This window comes from Vigna angularis, chromosome 2 (assembly GCF_016808095.1).
Source record: "Vigna angularis cultivar LongXiaoDou No.4 chromosome 2, ASM1680809v1, whole genome shotgun sequence".
Classification (NCBI taxonomy): Eukaryota; Viridiplantae; Streptophyta; class Magnoliopsida; order Fabales; family Fabaceae; genus Vigna; species Vigna angularis.
The window spans coordinates 47,443,978-47,463,078 of NC_068971.1; the positions used below are offsets into that span (position 1 = coordinate 47,443,978).

Below are 19,101 nucleotides of genomic sequence, written 5' to 3' on the forward strand. Positions count from 1 at the left end.
TTTTGGTAACCCTTTAATTTTATTCTTTCATATTTTTTGTCTTTATTTGATTATTTACTTTTGGGGTTTTACGATTTGTATTATAGCTAGTTATACCAATGTTGACCTTACAATTGGTAGGGATTTAGTTCTCAGGCAGGACACGACTTCTTACTTCAGAAGTCAATATGTTTTGTGTTTCCTTTCGACGTTTAATTTGTCCTGGTCACAACTGTGGTTTTTGTTGATATTGAATAATGCAAGTACAAAGGATTGTAAATAATAGGAATAACAATGTAAAGATGTATGAGATACTTAAATAATAAAAGTTGTTTATTTAAGATAGAGCTTGCATATTTTATTATTAAAATAAATAAGTTATAAATAAAAAAATTTATTATTTCACTTTCACTTTAAAAATATTATTATATTTCTAAAACTTTTATTTTCTTGTTATATTTGACTTTTCTCCAAGTTTCTAAAAATTTTATAATATTTCGAATTTCATTCTAAAAGGATTAACCTTTGCAAAACTTTTCTCTCTTCTTTGACTTGATTTTTTTATAAGTTTCTGAAAGCTATGAAAATCAAAATCTATTATAAAGATCATAGTGTAGAATAGAACAATTATGTCAAATCAGAATTTTTATCTAAAATCGTCTTTATATGCCTTTTGTAAAAATAGTTTTTATAAGTTTTTAATACATGAGTGAGATGTTGCTTGCATGTGGCTTTATTTAACATAAGATGAATATTTGTATGTCTAGAATTCTTAAGTTATATTTATATCACTGATTTGAGTTTTATGTATTGTTTCTTGTGAGAATAAAATATTTTTGAATTCTTTTAAAATCAAGAAGCGATAAGTAAGAGAAACTGATTTATTTTCTCATTGTACTTCAGATTAGATTATTTGGTTGTAAGAGTAATGAGATCAACATACTTGTTTAAAAATTTTGATCTATTTGATGAATTTTGGACATTTGAGGATTGTTGAATTATGAATATAAAAATTTATTTGATACATGTTATGTCTTTATAGTTTTGTGTGAGTATTGATAAATTAAAATAAATCAATTCAGTCAAATTAGTTTGATTTAAAGTCATTTAAAAATTGAATATATGATTCTGGCATGAGAAAGGAGTATAAGTGCTCAAATTTAACTCATTGGTTTGTCTGATATATTTGTTGAGTTCCTTATATATGTGTAAATAAAAAGTATGTGAATGAATATGGTATAATATAGTATGATTTCCAATAAGGAAGTACTATGTTGAAAAGTCGTGGGTAGAATATTGAATTTGAGATTTTGAAAAAGATAACCAAAACTCTACTAAACCTTAAATAACATAGGTGGAAATATTAGGTATAGAAATAATGGTGTTCCTATATATTATAAGCAATTTTTATCTTCTCATACGAAAAAGACTTCTGAAATATAATTTTATATAAATGAAGGTAATATGTCAAATTTATATGTAATTGAATTAAAATATCTTTTACCTTGTTTAATATATCATCATCACAGCTGAAAGACATCATAAACAAAATAAATGAGATAAATTACATTTCTTAAAAAGTTTTATATAATCATCCTAATTCATTAATCTAATAAATATAATTAAATAATCAAATAATTTCCGGGATCACATCACATCAAACAAACATCACCACGTCATTTGACTCAACTTCAAAAAAACTTGTATTATGTTGAATCAGACTCAAGTGAAATGATTTGAGGCCCTGTTCTTTTGAGTGGATTTGAGATGATGGATTTGAGGGGATTTGAAGATAATTTTTTTTGTCGTTTATTTGAGTGAATTTGAAGGTAAATAAAAGTGAATTTGGAAATAATTTTTTTTAATTTGTCATGTCAATATAATTCTATACTAATTCTCACAAATTTTATTTCCAAATTCTCTCTCATTTACCTCCAAATTCACTCAAATAAACGACAAAAAAAATTATCTTCAAATCCATCATCTCAAATCCATTCAAAAGAACAGGGCCTGAAAGTGTTAGTGTTGTTTTTATACAATTATCCTCAAAGAATCCATGGTGGAGGAATCGATTTTGGAGAAGGGAACCGATTCATTAGTTGAGAATCAATTATGAAATGCATGCATGATGAAGGGAACTGATTTTGTTGGTTGGTAACCGATTTTTGGGGCACACACGTGGTAGAGAAATCGGTTCTAGTTTGCAGGGAACTGATTTTTTCCCTTTGAAAACTTGATCTATCCTTTGATGAATCTCATTGGTGTTTGTCTCATGTTTCAGGAATAAGTGGATAAACCATGCCCCACTCAAAATTACTTAACGGATATCATTATTTTATTTATTTTTGTTTCATTTTCCACATAAAAGCTACTCACAGAAAAGATTTTCTTTTGAAATCCAGCAATTAAGAATTGAGAGTGCAATTCAACTTCTCTTTTTATACGAACAAATCCCGAAAGTAGTACTAATTAATTATTTATGATAGAATAATTAAGAGAGAATAACATAAAATGAAGTAAACTGCTCCAAAATAATTTTAATAATAATATAATTTGGTTCTATATTAATTTTAAATATAAAAATAAAATTATAATTTTATATTTTAATATATTAAAAATTTTATTTATAACATTTATCAAACCATTCACAAATTTTCATAATTTTTTTTATCTTTTCACTTTAATCTCTAAATCTCTTAAAATAAAATTATAATTTTATATTTTAATATATTAAAAATTTTATTTATAACATTTATCAAACCATTCACAAATTTTCATAATTTTTTTTATCTTTTCACTTTAATCTCTAAATCTCTTAAAATAAAATTAAGAAACTATATTTTTAAATTCAAATTTTATCTGGTCAATTCCCTTCAAATTCATCGAAGGAAACAAAAGCATTAGTTATATACGAAATCACGAAGTTCATTATACTGTGTACGCAATCGATTATAAAACAACAGTACTAAGGATGGCAAAAAAATCTGCGCACGCGGATATCCGCGGATAAAATCCATGACAGATAATTGATACTCGCGGATATTTACTACTCGTAACCCGCGGATAGCGGATATTTTAATATCCGCTTATAAACGAGTTGAGTGCGGATATTATACTATCCGTACCCGCGGATACCCGCTACCCGCAAAAAATAAAAATAAAAATTTAATTTATATTTTATTAAGTTAAATTTAATTAAAATTAACATTAATTTATATTTTACAAAATTAAATTTAATTAAAATTGAATTTAAATTTATATTTAATTTATATTATATTATATTTTATATATTTTTTGTAATTCTATTTAAATTATTTTAATAATTTATTAAAATATATTTTTTTAAAATATTTGCGAATATTCGCAGATTTTAAAATACCCGCGGATATTTTTTAAGCGGATATCCGTGTGGATAGCGGATCGGGTAGCGGTGGATTTTTTTTGTCAGGATTGCGGGTAAGCACTATCTGTGCCCGACCCGACCTGTTGCCATCCCTAGACACTAGTCTGAATGTTGTGTTGGTATAGTTTTCTTCCATTAAAAAAAATAAAAACAAGGTTAATTGTTTTTACTAAAAGAAATATTAAGAAGATAGTTTGAAAAAAATAAAACTTGGGATAAAAAAAAGAAGGTAATAATTGGTTGGGGAATGTGGTAAGGTTGAAAGTGATTGCAGAGTGAAAAAAGAAGAAACAGCATATATGAAGGAGAGGAGAAATATTAAAACCATTGCAATCAAACATCCCCATCCACATCTTCATTCAAAGATTAAAAACACTGCCACGTCATCGATCCGACCCTCCTTCTCAGATCAAGATCCAACCATTCCATCACCACCCCTTCCGCGATTCTCAGCCGTTCCTATTTGTCACATTGAAAAAACAAAGAAGCCTTTTGCTTTTTTATTATTTATTATATTTATTAAATTTATTATCTTCCTTCAAATCAGATCCTTTTGCTGGAACAAGACAGTTGTGTGAAAACTCTGAAAGCATAAACTTCAGTTCCTAAAGGTACTGTTGGAATCCGAGGTTCCAAACCCTCAATCAAACAAACTCTGCAACTAACTTTAATGGCTTCTGGAGACTTCATTAATAAATCCCTCTCACTTCCTCCATACCCCGAGGTAAGTAGCTTCTAACCACTTAGCATTAATCTCTTTCTTTTCTAATAATAAAGTTACCTTGTCAAATTTCCTACCCCGTAATTCTTCAAAAATTACCCTTTCATTTTTCAATCTTCTGCTCATAATTAGGGTTAATCCCACCGTACTATTTTCGAATTTGGATTATTTTCTTTGTAAAGGAACAAAGTTAGGAAGACTGTTTGAATTTTTTATTTCAGATGATTTTGGAGGCAGTTGAGGCACTGAATGACGGGAATGGTTCGAATAAAACATCAATTTCGAAGTACATAGAATCTAGGTACGGTGTGTTGCCTCCGGGCCACAAGGTACTGCTGAATGTACACCTTGCAAAAATGAGGGACACTGGGGTGCTTGACTTTTGGAAGAATAACTACACCAAGTGTGACCCAAACGCGCCGCCGCGGCGTGGCCGTGGCAGGCCACCTAAGCCCAAGGAACTTCTGCCTCCGGACACTGTCCTGTCACCGCCCAGGCCCAGGGGCCGCCCCCCAAAGGGCCCAAGTGACATGCAAAGGCCACCCAAAGCCACCGCTGGGAGTGGCAGACCCAGAGGCCGGCCTAGGAAGATGGCGCGGCCAGCCGGAGGATTTGGGGAACCATCGGCTTCCTCGTTGAAGCCCAGCGCAAGGCCCAGAGGAAGGCCTCCGAAAGTGAAGCCCGGATTGATAGAAAATAATGCTTAGTAGTGTAGTAATATTAAAGCCCAGAAGGGTTGCATGGATAGGGATGTGTTGTTTCTGCAAAAAGTGGAACTGAATAACTGTTGTGTGTTGAGTAGAGGCTTTTGTGTGTACAACTGTGTAGTTATTGAGACTTTGTTGGATGTACATTGTAATTGTGAAAATAGGACAATTAATGGGTAGACTTAATGGAATCAATCTCTAAAATTCTTCGTGTGAAGAGTTTGTATGTCATTCGTTTTAAACTGATTCTTGTCTAAACCTTGTTTTGTTTTGAAATAAGTAGTTATAGTGCGCTTAATTGATACTGTGAAATTTTACAGAAGACTGTCTTAACCTAAAACACTTTACTACTATACTAGAATGTTTGAATGCGACAAAGTCATACCACACATCCTTTGCTTTGATGTTAATATTTTGATTTAGACTTGAGAGTTAGGCTCTGAAGTTGAAAGTTGAAATGGAATTTTGGGTCATGAATCTTTGTCAGTGGCTTAGATTTGATTGTTGCAGTGATTGAGTCAATGTTTTGATGGTTGAAAATGATTGGATCCTTTGTTGAAAAGATCAACACCAAGCAAATTTGAGAGTTGAGTAGCACATGAACCTCCTAAATCCTGTTGCATGTCGTTTTTACGTCAGAAGGAGTTTATGGTAGTTGAACTATAATAAGAATGATAAAGATTTTGATATTTTTTTTCCTGTGTTTTATATTCTGCATTTGTTTTTATTACATTTCCATCTTACTACACCCCAGGTCTCTTTTTCCTCCCGTTTTCTTTGCTGTTATGACTCTTTTTTTTTCTATATAGAGATAACGAAATGAACTGATCTTTTGTGAATTATTGGAACTCGTTTTTTGTGCGTATTGTCCAAATTCGCATTTACACATTCTCAAAATCATCTGTGAGTGGAAGCCAGGTGTTAGTGAAAATCAGAAAGTGAAAGACAAGTATGAGCAGTTGAATAGACGATCGGTTTTGAATGTGATGTAAAACTTAAACTTTCAAATTTCGTGCCTTTCAAATTCCGTGCCACTTTTTTCTGCATGCACCCTTCATCTTCAACCTTCTCAACCTTTCATTTTTTCCTCCTTCTCTCTACAATCTTCTTCTCTCTACAAAATCTTACCATTTTCTTCTTCTGATCATCATTTAGGCAGCGCCTGAGTCCTCCTGGTGTCAAGAGCTTCACTTTGCACTGATCAAGTTGTTGGTTTGATTGGTAAGTTCATTCCTCTCGCAGCACTGTTGCTTTTTTGGCACATGCAAACTCAGTTTTTGTTTGCATGAGACTATCATTTTTCTTCTATGAAATTCTGATAGCAATTCTGGTCTTTTATTTTGGTCTAGTTTCGTAATCGGTGAACTCTAAGGATAGAAGAATTTGTAGTGGTGAGCCATTATTCTGCAAGCGTGAGCGTTCGGCTGAGTTAAGAGGTAAGGGAAGCTTATATAATTTGATTAAGATTATTAGTTCTGAATGGTTGTATGTTTGTTTGATTATTTGATGAATATGAAGTATTGGTGTTAGTGCATGTTTGTTTATAGGAGTAGATGATTTATAATTGAGGTAAACTGGGTTGATATAGGGTTTGATCTTCAATCTGCAGCTTTCTGCGTAATCCTATGTTTGACACTGAAAGTCATTATTGATCGTTCGATTTTCCTTTGAGCATTCAGTCTGAATTAGATTCCTCTTCTGTAGAGAATTTCAGTTAATGACCAATCGATTTTGTATTATTATACATGTAAATAAGCGTTCGGTCTACGTATAGTTTCTCATTTGTACTTCTTTAATCAGCTTAGTTAAGATATTCAATAATACCTAAATTCTTAAATATTATATTTATCCTTTGTTGAAAATAAGTCATATGTATTTGTAATTAGAATATATTCCTTCATTGTATAATCTCAGTAGGCTTATGATGAGTCTTGTCTCGTATGGACCGTTCGGTCCTATTCTGTGGATAAGTGAAAGACCGCTCGGTCTTACACTAAGTGTTCGGTTAGATTAGTTTAAGAGGTATTCTCTCGTTCGATCTTGCTTCTAAGATGGGATATTGTTTTCTTGGATTGGTATGACTAAGTTGATGATTAATTATGATGATATTTATTTAAAGATATGATGGATGAGGAATGTAATGTGAAGTATGATGGTATTTAAAATATGATATGAATGGAATAGTATGGCTATGAAAGAGTATTCCAGGGAGGAATATCTCAGGAATTGTTATGGAATGGTAAAGTATGAATGTGGTCATGCTAAGGTGGCGTTTATCCTGATATTCTGTGATTACTCATTCTCAAGTAGAGAGGAGTAAATCATGTGTGAGAATGGCAGAAGGTCCTAGTCCATAAGGTTAAGATGGGCGAAGTATAATGGACTAACCTCGGGTGGCAGCTGTTAAGGGCATCCCAGCTACTACATCATCCGGGTGCACAAACGTCATAGCTACACATAATTCATACAGTCCGGACAGTCATAGTCAAGTGCTCAGTCGTTGCATGCATTGATGTATGATTATGATTCGTTGTTGTTTGATTGAATCATGGAATTATATGTTTTATTGAATTAATTAAATTACATAAGCTTACCCTATTTGTTGTCTTGTCTGTATTGTCCGTTCGGTCGTCATTCATGTTGTAATGATCATCCTATGGATGTGAGCAGAAGGGAAATAGTGTTTGCTGGAAGAACCCTTGGAAGAAGTGGAGGTTAAGGCTGAACCTTAAGACCGTTCGACAATTAGAGATTTTCATTTTGTATAATCGTTCGGTATAAGCATAGTTTTGGAAACATTCGGTCTAGTTCTTCTTTATGTAAAGTTTTAAATGCTATGGTATTTTTGTAAGGTCGTTCGGCCATAATCGTACCTTCTTTTTCTTGCAGAACTAAACTGTAATATTATTAATATGTGATTATTCTATGATATGTTTTTGAGATATTACACACATGCTATGCTATGATATGAGTAAATAATAATTTTTTTAATTAGATACAAGAACATAGATAAATATGTACAGTTTATCTCCAATTCCATAGTGTCAATATATATTTGTTCTCATTTGTTCCATTTAAATTGGTACAATATCTATAATATATTAAATGACCTAATATATTAAATTGGTAGAGTATTCATGAATTTAAGTTCAAAAATTAAAATATTTATGTATAACTTTTAATTAGTTTAATGTTTTTTAAATTTCATTCAATATATAATATTTATCGGTTTATAATAAAATATATTCATAAGTAAATATTTGAAATATTTTTAAATTTGAATATTTATTTATTTTTTATTTATTTAAAAATTCTTTTTAAGTCATTAACTTTGTTTCATTATTGTTTGGAAAATCTACATATGATTGTGAAATTTTCGTTAATTATAAAATGTTTTATATGATTTTATTGAATCGTTATTTGGTATTTTAAATAAAAATTTATACTATTATAATTTCTTTATAAGTATTTGATATTAAAGAGATAAAAATATGTCTTTTTGATATTGAATATTTAATAATATTATATTTTATTTGATGTAATTTTTATTTTTATTTATAAAAAATATTATTTGATTTTAAAATAAAAAATGAACATGAGCATAAATATAATGATATACCAAAAAATATTGTACTATTTAAGTATAGGATAAAAATGAGGATAAACTTTTACTCTCGAGATGGGTATTGAAATAATAAAATTCATTTTTACCTTGTTTTGTTTCGATCCTTAAATGCTATGTTTGATTTCCATATATGTTAGGTGTCAGTTTCACAAAATTAGTTTTATGTATTTTTTTTAAAATTATAAGATAAATTATATTTATTAAGTAATCTAAATTTTATTTTCTTAAATGGATTAGTCTAAATTTATTTATTATAATCTCAAATTCATACATGTTACAAACATGTTCATGAAGTTAGTATAGGTTTAAAAACATTTTCAAGTGTTAGTCAAATTATAATTAATAAGAAGTTTTATAAACTAAAAATCTAAATTTAAAACATTTTAAAGTGTGAATAAAAAAACACCAACTAATAAAGTAAGAGAATAATAAAATAATTAACATGTGTGAAGTGTTATACAATCAACCGAAAAAGATTTTATAAATTATATACCTGTTATGTTTTGTGGAAAGGAATTTACTCAATCTTAATGCATCATTATAGTTCATATGAGACATGAATAAGAAATAACATAAGCATGACCTTTGAATTTACTCAATACACATGTATTTGTATAATCAAAAGTCATAGTTTTATAAGTATTCGTGCATACGTGTTATAGATACTTATTAATGAATTATTAATGAATTGCATGATAGTTGGTGATTCCATGAAGTTAATTTAATTAATATAAATTGTTATAATTACCCTATTTATTTTATAAGAAGAAGTGAAAGTGTCGTGTTATATATATATATATATATATGTGTGTGTGTGTAAAATTTTAATACTTCAATTTTTTTAAAATGTTAAATTTTGAATTACTTTGGAGACTTTAAAAATATAGTATAGGTATACGATTGTATTTGATATCTTAAACTTTGATGCTTATATTACTAATTTGGTATATTTGCATAAGGTGTTACAACATGCATTTTATATAATTTTAAAATAAATTGTTTACCGGTTTAAATCTTACTACATCTAATCTCATTAAAAAAAAAGGAAAGTAGTAATTCATATTTTCACAAAGAGTCTAATTTGTTGATTGGAAATTAATCCTTACAAAATATTTGGAGAGATATTTATCATAACATCGAGAATTTCGGATCTGTTTCATCAAAACTTATAAAAAAGCTTCTTATATATTGATTTATAAGAATTCCAATGAATCGAACTAACAACAAATCGGTGATTTTTTTTTATTATTTCAATTTACTTTAACTAAATGCATGTTTGATGAACTAATAATCTAGCTATTTTTTTATTGGTTTAAACCCTTTTTTGTCCTCATATTTGTTGGTAAATCTCAAGTGGGTCATCGCTTTTTAAACTGCCAAAATTGGGTTCATATATTTGTAAAATTGAGCCAATTTTGTCCCTTCCGTTAAGTTTTGATAAACAACATTAAGAGATGTTGAGCTATCATTTTTCTAAAATGGCGTGATATTGTGTATTAAATTGAATGTATTATGTGTTAATTCCACATCAGAAATTTCCATTCACAAAAAAAAATTATCCCACCCATTAACTTTATCTTCTCCATAGAAACCCTAGCTGTCGTTAGCCATGCCCGCCACCATCCTCGCCCAAACCACCACCGTGCTACATAACCATTGTAAGACCCGTATTTTGGATGATAGGGGACATGGTGGGGACATGGTGGCCACCCACCTCTTTGACTATTGGGAGTGCATTATTGGAGGTGCAATTACGGGGAAGCTTAGCAAGGGAGGGAATTCATTTTTGGTGGGCATGTGAGAAAGAAAGAGAGAGAGAACAGCCAAGGGAGGAAACCTTCCTTCCTTCCTTCCATTTCCAGCCGTCCGAAGAGCACCCATGGAAACTGTACCAACTTCAGAAGGGCTGAGAGGTAGATCTGGGTTGGGCATCTGGTGAGGGTGGAGTTCTTCCAGCAAGATCGGAAGAGAAAGTGGAGAGCTGATGAATTTGCTAGGAGATCTAGAGCTGCATGTATAGGAGGAGATAGATCCCAAAGCTTGCAAGGAAGTCTTCAAGAGGTAAGGGGAGTTTGATTTATTTCATTAATTGTTGGTATAATCTGTATTTTGATGCAAATTTGGGAAGAAGGGGTTGAAAATGGGGTTTTCTGGGTTTCTCTGGAAAATGTGCGATTCTGCAGAATTCTGCAGAATGCGCGTTCGTCCAATTTTGATGAGTCAAAATTGGACGTTCGTCCCAACAGTGCTCGACCAATTAGTGGTCGGCCTAACGTTCGTCCAATTCTGGTGAAATTGGACGTTCGTCCAAATTGCTCTGTGGTGAACGTTCGGTTCTAAACGAACGTCCTTGTAGTGAGCGTTCGTCCTTGTAGTGAGCGTTCGTCCTTGTAGTGAGCGTTCGTCCTTGTAGTGAGCGTTCGTCCTTGTAGTGAGCGTTCGTCCTTGTAGTGAGCGTTCGTCCTTGGTGTAGTGAGCGTTCGTCCTTGGCGTAGTGAGCGTTCGTCCTTGGCGTAGTGAGCGTTCGTCCTTGGCGTAGTGAGCGTTCGTCCTTGGCGTAGTGAGCGTTCGTCCTTGGCGTAGTGAGCGTTCGTCCTTGTAGTGAGCGTTCGTCCTTGTAGTGAGCGTTCGTCCTTGTAGTGAGCGTTCGTCCTTGTAGTGAGCGTTCGTCCTTGTAGTGAGCGTTCGTCCTTGTTGTGAGCGTTCGTCCTTGGTGTAGTGAGCGTTCGTCCTTGGCGTAGTGAGCGTTCGTCCTTGGCGTAGTGAGCGTTCGTCCTTGGCGTAGTGAGCGTTCGTCCTTGGCGTAGTGAGCGTTCGTCCTTGGCGTTGTGAGCGTTCGTCCTTGGTATTGTGAGCGTTCGTCCTTGGCCTAGTGAGCGTTCGTCCTTGGCGTAGTGAGCGTTCATCCTTGGCGTAGTGAGTGTTCGTCCTTGGCGTTGTGAGCGTTCGTCCTTGGTATTGTGAGCGTTCGTCCTTGGTGTTGTGAGCGTTCGTCCTTGGTGTTGTGAGCGTTCGGCCTTGGTTTGTGAGCGTTCGGCCTGTGATGAAGATTGATTTCAGAACGTTCGTTCAGACAGCATCAGAGTTGGAAATAGCGTTCGGCAATAATGCATAATTCGTGGGTGTATTTTGAAGTAATTATTGAGAATTGTTGGTTATTTCCTTGATCCAATATTGGTTTAGTTATACATATTATTGAGAATATGTATGACTTCGTGATTGAGCACGTTTATTCTATTGGTTTAGTTATACATATTATTGAGAATATGTATGACTTCGTGATTGAGCACGTTTATTCTATTGGTTTAGTTATACATATTATTGGGAATATGTATGACTTCGTGATTGAGCACGTTTATTCTGTTAGAGGTGGTACATACACTATGTTATTTACTTATAACTTTGTCTGTCTTTTGAGCATTTTTGCTAGTCTCACGCGTGAGACTGAGATTCGAGTGTCACCTTCTTCTGCGCGAGGAGGTGAATGTCTCGCCCAATGACTTCGGCTCGTGTTGAGTATAGTGCATCGTTACGCGTAGTATCGATGTTTTTACTCGTTAGTCCTTGAGGAGTCGGGGAGATAGGTCTGAAGTCGCGATGGATGACGGCTCGGGTGTAAGGACCGTATATTAGAAAAGAAAATTTGGTGGAGGTGGGCCCCATGTGGGCAGCTGAGCATGTGAAGTGGTGGGAGCATCCTTTGATGTTTGGCATGGTAGGGAAGAGCTTCACGGGACAAGTTGAAGAGCTTCACGGGACAAGTTGAAGAGCTTCACGGGACAAGTTGAAGAGCTTCACGGGACAAGTTGAAGAGCTTCACGGGACAAGTTGAAGAGCTTCACGGGACAACTGTTGAAGAGGTGGGGGAGAAATTTTATATGGGCAGCAGGCTTAAGAGTCTCACCACCTGGAAGCATGCTGGACGCTGTTGTGCATGGAACGCTTCTCCTCTTTGCTGGCTGCACCTTGCGTGAACCGTGAGCAAGGTGATGATCAACTTCTCCTTACAGCCGTGACAGTCTGAGCTTGGGTGTGGCAGCTGCTGCTTGCTTCATAAGGAAGGAACATAAAGGAATGAGCAAGAAGAGAGGTTGGAAGGAGGAAAAGCCGAGATGAAGGAAGAGAGTTTGAAAGTTGCTGGGAGAGAAGAAGTGAAGAACTTTGGAGTTGGAAGGAGATCCAGACGCTTGTATTTCTAGGATCAAGATTGCTAGGATGTCTTCAAGAGGTAAGGGGAGCTAGATATTTTGCGTTTTGATTGTTGAATTATACTATGTTTGGTGCAAATCTGAGAATTTTGGGAGTGAAAATGGGTTTCTGCGTTTTCTGGAAAAACCTGTGATTCTGCATAATCTGCAGAATCGCGTTCGTCCAATTTGGTCTCAAATTGAACGTTCGTCCAACTTGACGAATTGAACGTTCGTCCCGCCAAATTATCTGAGCGTTCGTCTAGTTTTTGAGGACGCTCGTCCAGCTTGACCTTGTGAACGTTCGGTATTTTCTGAACGTTCGATTTTTATATGTATTTTGATGAGCGTTCGTCCGAAACGGCGACGTTCGTCCACGTTGTTGAGTGAGAGTTCGTGCATAAGAGTGTAGTGTTCGTTCATGCGTTAGAATTATTTATACGTTCGTCCTCGGTTCAGCGCGTTCGTCCAAAGTGTTCGGATTAGTGTTCGTCCAAGGGTTCGGCTTAGCGTTCGTCTCGTCTTAGCGTTCGTCCCGTAGCGTTCGTCCTTCCTTTGAGCGCTCGTCCAAACGAGTGTTGTTTTCGATTCTGAGCGTTCGGCCTTTTTGTAAAATGACGTTCGTCCGTTTAGAGCCACATTGGACGTTCGTCCAAATGCCTAAGAACGTTCGTCCAGACGTTGAACGTTCGTTTTTATGGAATGAAAATAAGATGACTGAGAGTGGTGTCTGGTAATCGTTTACAACACCCCTGTAAACGATTACCCGAGAGAATTAGCCAATTTGTACAGAAAGTCCAACACAGGTACTCAGTTAGATGAACAGGGGTCACCATTGGAAAAACCATGAGTGTAGGCACTTCTGCACCTTCCCGGAGACGTTGTACGTTCGTTCTGGACGGTCAGTGAGCGTTCGACAGTGAGCGATCGTTCTTCCCCGTGAGCGTTCGTCCTTCCCAGTGATCGTTCGTCCAGTTTGAGCGTTCGTCCAGAGAGCGTTCGTCCTTGATTTCATCTGTGAGCGCTCGTCCATTCGTCCAAACCGAGCGTTCGTCCAAAATGATCAGCATGGAGCGTTCGTCCAAAGTGTAGCGTTCGTCCTTTCGGATTAGTGTAGTGTTCGTCCTTAAGTAACCAGTATGGGCGTCCGTCCTTAAATGAATGGTTGAGCGTTCGTCCGAATGGTTGAGCGGTCGTCCGAATTGTTGAGCGTTCGTCCTGGTGAGTGTAACGTTCGGTCAGGAGGTTTAATCTTTGCGCGTTCGTCCAACTGTGCGCTCGTCCGCGTTCGGCAGCGTTCGTCCAGACTGCTCAGCAGTGAGCGTTTGTCCAGTGACTTTCGTTCTAGAATGGGTTAAGTGAATAGTGGTCTTCCAAATAGTATTTTACAAATATGTTGGTTTACCATGTTTGGATGACTTTTGCATGTTGTATGAGTGGGTGGAATTATGGTTTAATGAATATGCTCTAATTGTTCTTTTGTACGAATCTAAGTATGATAACATTGAATTTAACTGTTCTATCTGTACAACATGTTTTTACATCTAGCTCACCCTTGCCTTGTTTTTGTTATGTACTGTCTGGGTATGTTTCTTTGGCGATGATCATCCACTTGGATGGGAGCAGATGTTGTCGCGGAGTTTCCCTTGGAGCAAGAGCTGGAGGTTACCGATGTCGCAGGATAGTCTTCTTAGAATTTATTGATTGAACACTTGTATTGTTCAATCCTTTCAAATGTTCAAGTTTGAATTTTCAGTTTCTTTTATTTGGATGACTGTAATTTATTACATTTAATTACACGTCATATTCCGACTGTTCTCTATATTTGGATGTTAACGTCTTTATTATATAATATTGGTTATTATATAATCGGGACGTTACATTAATGGTATCAGAGCAGTTCTTCCTTAGAAACCTGTAGGTTGTGGGTGCGATTCGTTTGTGATTATGTACTTTGGTCTCGGGTTGGAAGTTGTGTTGGTTTGAGTCAGGCTAATGGTCTTTCTTTCTGTATGAACAGAAGATGGTACCTACTTCTTCTCCTCCTTCGTCCCAGGGAGTTGATCCGTCTGACTCTAATCAGATGCTGAATGCGGTGTTCCAAGCGTTGCAAGAACAGAATGCTGCATTGGTAGAGTAAAATACCATAACCCTGCATAATCTAGAAGCCGCAAGGGTATTTGCCGAGAACGCGAGAGTAACATCTGAGAACACTTAAAGACAATTCATTAAAGTGATTGACTAGTGGCAGGACCGTTCAGGGTGTTTTCTCTTCAGTTATTCTGGTCCAAGAGTGGAATTTGGAAAGCTTTCTGCAACATCATTCAGCCCGGTTTGATGGGAAGTGCAGTTCGAATGAAGCTGATCAATGGTTAAGGGACATTGAGAGAATTTGTAGTGCTAAGAAATGTCCAGATGAGAACGAGGTATCATATGCTGAGTACTTCCGTACAGTGTAAGGTATGACATGGAGATTGAATTCCTTCAGTTAATACCGGGAAATATGTCGTGACTGAGTATGCAGACAGGCTTGAGCACTTGCTCCGATTGTACACCATGACTACGGTTATAAAAAAAAAAAAAAAAAATTTTGTTATCATTATGAGTTTAATTCTCCCTGTCTTAACCTTGATGTGCCATGTTTTGGTCTTTTGCTCGTGTTTAAGCCTAAACACTGTTTAAACCGTTTTTGTCATCAAGTTAATGCTTTAATCCTGTCGTGTTCAACCTTAAACATTCATTCATTTCATTAACATGTATCATTTTTGGGTTATCAACCTCTATGTGTCTAAACCAGATTTCGGCTCCCGTTCTTATGTCTTTTGTTTTCAATGTCATTGTGAGCCAATCTAATTTTTCAGTTTCACCCAGTTCAGGTTGTGTTAAACGTATGTGTTCTGTGTTTTCAAAGTTCATTAATACTTTGTTATTTTGCCTTAATGTGAAATTCTATTGATTAATTTAGAGTCTGCAAACACAAAGGTTGTTTTATGTTTGGGGCAAATTAGTGTTTTGTTTACCTCATCGAGTATTGAAGTATCGTTAAAATCTTGATAAATTTTTAGACATAATTTTCATGCGTTTCAAACTCATTGATAACTTATTATGTTTTTCGTTTGGGCCAGATAAAAATAAAATAGTTGAGAATAACTCTGAGTCAAATTTCAAAATTTCGTAATAAATTAATTTATCTGAATTTATGAACAAGTACATATATATGTATATTTTAAATAAATACAATAAAAAAATTACAAACAGGTGGTTGAGTTTCTGTGAGGTTTTTCTCTTCTGATACTCTTGAGTTTGGTAAGACGTTAACCTGGAAATAAATCGTTAGAAAAATATATAATTGGCAGGGCTGATAATAAAGATAATAATCAGCAAACTAGCATGGCAGATAAATATTACAATGCTTAATTAAAATAAAGATGTTCTAGAGTCGATCATAAGTGATCGTTAAATATTACAGTCCATAAAATACGCAAATAAGGCAAATAAACAAAAGCAAATAAAGGATGTTCGGGATTCGATCACTCGTGATCATTAAGTTACAGATAAAAATAAAAATTTAACGGAAAAATTCTCGAACGGGTTGTGGTGGCCTAAGGGAGAGCTCCGTCGAGGGAGCTCTGGTTCGGAATGCGAGAGGCATGGGTTGAGGGATTTTTCGTTCGTCCCTGTCATCGTCGATGATGATAGGAACGGGGAACAAATCCAGCAGCCTTGGCGCCTTCATAATTACCCAGCCGTATTCTTCAAACAAAAAAAAAAAATAAATAAAATTTGTGTCAATAATAGAAGGGGAAAAATAAAATAAAATAAATAAAAATAAAAATAGTGGTAATTAGGGTTCTTACCATACATGTACAGCGGCAGCTGAGAAAATACGGTGCCAGTGGGGTCTAATTCCGCTTGCCAGCGCCTGATCCGGTTACCATGATTGTTGAACCAGCAGTGTACATTATATTCACTGACTTCTCCGAAGGCCCTGAGTCGAGATGCAATCTCGGCGACTTGGGCTCTGCTGGGATGTGTGACCCCGTGGTTGAAGATATTGGCCATCATTTTGACCTGATCATCAGTAGGTTTCCACCGCTGACTGCTGAACCTCTCCATCTCCATCTCACTCATCCTTCCTTTCAAAGTGTTTCTAAAGCATAAAAATAAGGAAATAAAAAGAATAAAACAAAAATCGTCAGTGTTTTCTTTATTTGTTTTGGTTACTTTTAAGTTTACTTCGTCCAGGCGGTCTTTGTTGTTTCGGTGTCTAGTCTCTGGTCTGTTTCACGGTCCTCGCAAATGTTCCTAAACGGATCTACGTCCAAGTTTGTTTATGTCCATTTCGTACATACAAATAAATTTCCTCTTTTTAAGTTTTCTGTTTTTATGGGGTACGTGGCGTTGTTCTACCCGATTGTCTCTGCCATACCCTCAATCGAGGGGAGATTAACGTCTGGTTTCCAGCCGATATACCCCTTATCTTTGTTAAGGCAGTGTGTTCTTAGATTTTAGTTATTAAATGGAAAATAGAAGAAGAGGAAAGTAAACGCAGGAGCAGAAGTGAAAATAACAAGCGGAAAGTAAAGAAGAAAGCAGAATGTAAGTGCGAGTAATAAAAGCTCAGAAAACAAAAAGAAAAAGGAAAGTACATGAAAGGAAGCAGAAAGAAGAAAGGAAAGAAAAGAAGTAAGAAGTAAAGGAGAAGGAGAAGCTGGGTAAAGGAAAGAAAGAAATAAGAGAAAAGAAATACTTACTCGAGGCGGGGCAAAGCCTTGGAACTTGCAGATTTGAAGCTTGCCGGAAGGCTCTCCGATCTACCACGCTCAGTCGTTCAGATCTCGCAAAGTTTTCACACTCAAAGCTCTCAGTGCTCAGATCTCTCTCTCAGATGCTCTCAGATCTCAACGTTTCGAAATGTCGCCCAACGCGGCTAGCACCTCGTTTTATAGCCAAGGAACCTCACTGTGTCCACAGTTCCGGTCATGCATACCGGAGTCTTCAATAGTATCGGTTAAAAAAAAAAAAAAAAAAAAAGATTTTTGTAGCTTGCGATTTTTGCCACATTGTGAGAGTATGAGACATTCAATTAGAGAAGATCTCTTGCTATGTGAGTAAGTGAAAAATGACCTGATTTTGGTGTGAGATGTGATATGTATGTTGGCATAGAATTGTCACCTTGGCTGAGCGGTGGGAACTGCCCTGATAAGCTCACTAGATGAGTGGTGGGAGTTGCCCTGATAAACTTTTGAGTGGTGGGAGTTGCCCTGATAAGCTCTTTGAGCAGTGGGAACTGCCCTGATAAGCTCACTAGAGTAGTGGTGGGAGTTGCTCTGATAAGCTCTTTGAGCAGTGGGAACTGCCCTGATAAGCTCACTAGATGAGTAGTGGGAGTTGCCCTGATAAACTTTTGAGTGGTGGGAGTTGCCCTGATAAGCTCTTTGAGCAGTGGGAACTGCCCTGATAAGCTCACTAGAGTAGTGGTGGGAGTTGCTCTGATAAGCTCTTTGAGCGGTGGGAACTGCCCGGATAAGTTTGTTATATGAGTAGTGGGATGGGAACTCTACCCAAGAGTTAGAGGACAAGATGAGAGAGACATATCTCAACTTGTTTTGGTAAGCTTAATTTTCGAGGACGAAAATTGTTGTTGTTGGGGAGAATGTAAGGACCGTATATTAGAAAAGAAAATTTGGTGGAGGTGGGCCCCATGTGGGCAGCTGAGCATGTGAAGTGGTGGGAGCATCCTTTGATGTTTGGCATGGTAGGGAAGAGCTTCACGGGACAAGTTGAAGAGCTTCACGGGACAAGTTGAAGAGCTTCACGGGACAAGTTGAAGAGCTTCACGGGACAAGTTGAAGAGCTTCACGGGACAAGTTGAAGAGCTTCACGGGACAACTGTTGAAGAGGTGGGGGAGAAATTTTATATGGGCAGCAGGCTTAAGAGTCTCACCACCTGGAAGCATGCTGGACGCTGTTGTGCATGGAACGCTTCTCCTCTTTGCTGGCTGCACCTTGCGTGAACCGTGAGCAAGGTGATGATCAACTTCTCCTTACAGCCGTGACAGTCTGAGCTTGGGTGTGGCAGCTGCTGCTTGCTTCATAAGGAAGGAACATAAAGGAATGAGCAAGAAGAGAGGTTGGAAGGAGGAAAAGCCGAGATGAAGGAAGAGAGTTTGAAAGTTGCTGGGAGAGAAGAAGTGAAGAACTTTGGAGTTGGAAGGAGATCCAGACGCTTGTATTTCTAGGATCAAGATTGCTAGGATGTCTTCAAGAGGTAAGGGGAGCTAGATATTTTGCGTTTTGATTGTTGAATTATACTATGTTTGGTGCAAATCTGAGAATTTTGGGAGTGAAAATGGGTTTCTGCGTTTTCTGGAAAAACCTGTGATTCTGCATAATCTGCAGAATCGCGTTCGTCCAATTTGGTCTCAAATTGAACGTTCGTCCAACTTGACGAATTGAACGTTCGTCCCGCCAAATTA

The 19,101-nt window shown here is 36.1% G+C and overlaps 1 protein-coding gene and 1 long non-coding RNA gene across 3 annotated transcripts; both read left to right on the forward strand.

Moving 5' to 3' along the window:
- Positions 1 to 3,736: 3,736 nt before the first annotated feature.
- On the forward strand, positions 3,737 to 5,052 carry LOC108329330 (HMG-Y-related protein A-like). 2 transcript variants are annotated; one of them, XM_017563498.2, is made up of 3 exons: positions 3,963 to 3,994; positions 4,058 to 4,106; positions 4,325 to 5,052. In XM_017563498.2, exon 3 carries the CDS (start codon positions 4,325 to 4,327, stop codon positions 4,808 to 4,810), a length of 486 nt encoding a protein of 161 aa, XP_017418987.1. In that variant the 5' UTR covers positions 3,963 to 3,994; positions 4,058 to 4,106; the 3' UTR covers positions 4,811 to 5,052. The 2 variants fall into 2 exon arrangements, with proteins under 2 accessions (XP_017418986.1, XP_017418987.1); XM_017563497.2 differs by having other exon boundaries at positions 3,737 to 4,106.
- Positions 5,053 to 5,959: 907 nt separating this feature from the next.
- Positions 5,960 to 7,693, forward strand: LOC128195586 (uncharacterized). Its single transcript, XR_008247247.1, has 3 exons — positions 5,960 to 6,031; positions 6,160 to 6,246; positions 7,481 to 7,693. It is a non-coding gene; the product is annotated as an uncharacterized LOC128195586 (long non-coding RNA).
- The last annotated feature ends 11,408 nt before the right edge of the window (positions 7,694 to 19,101 follow it).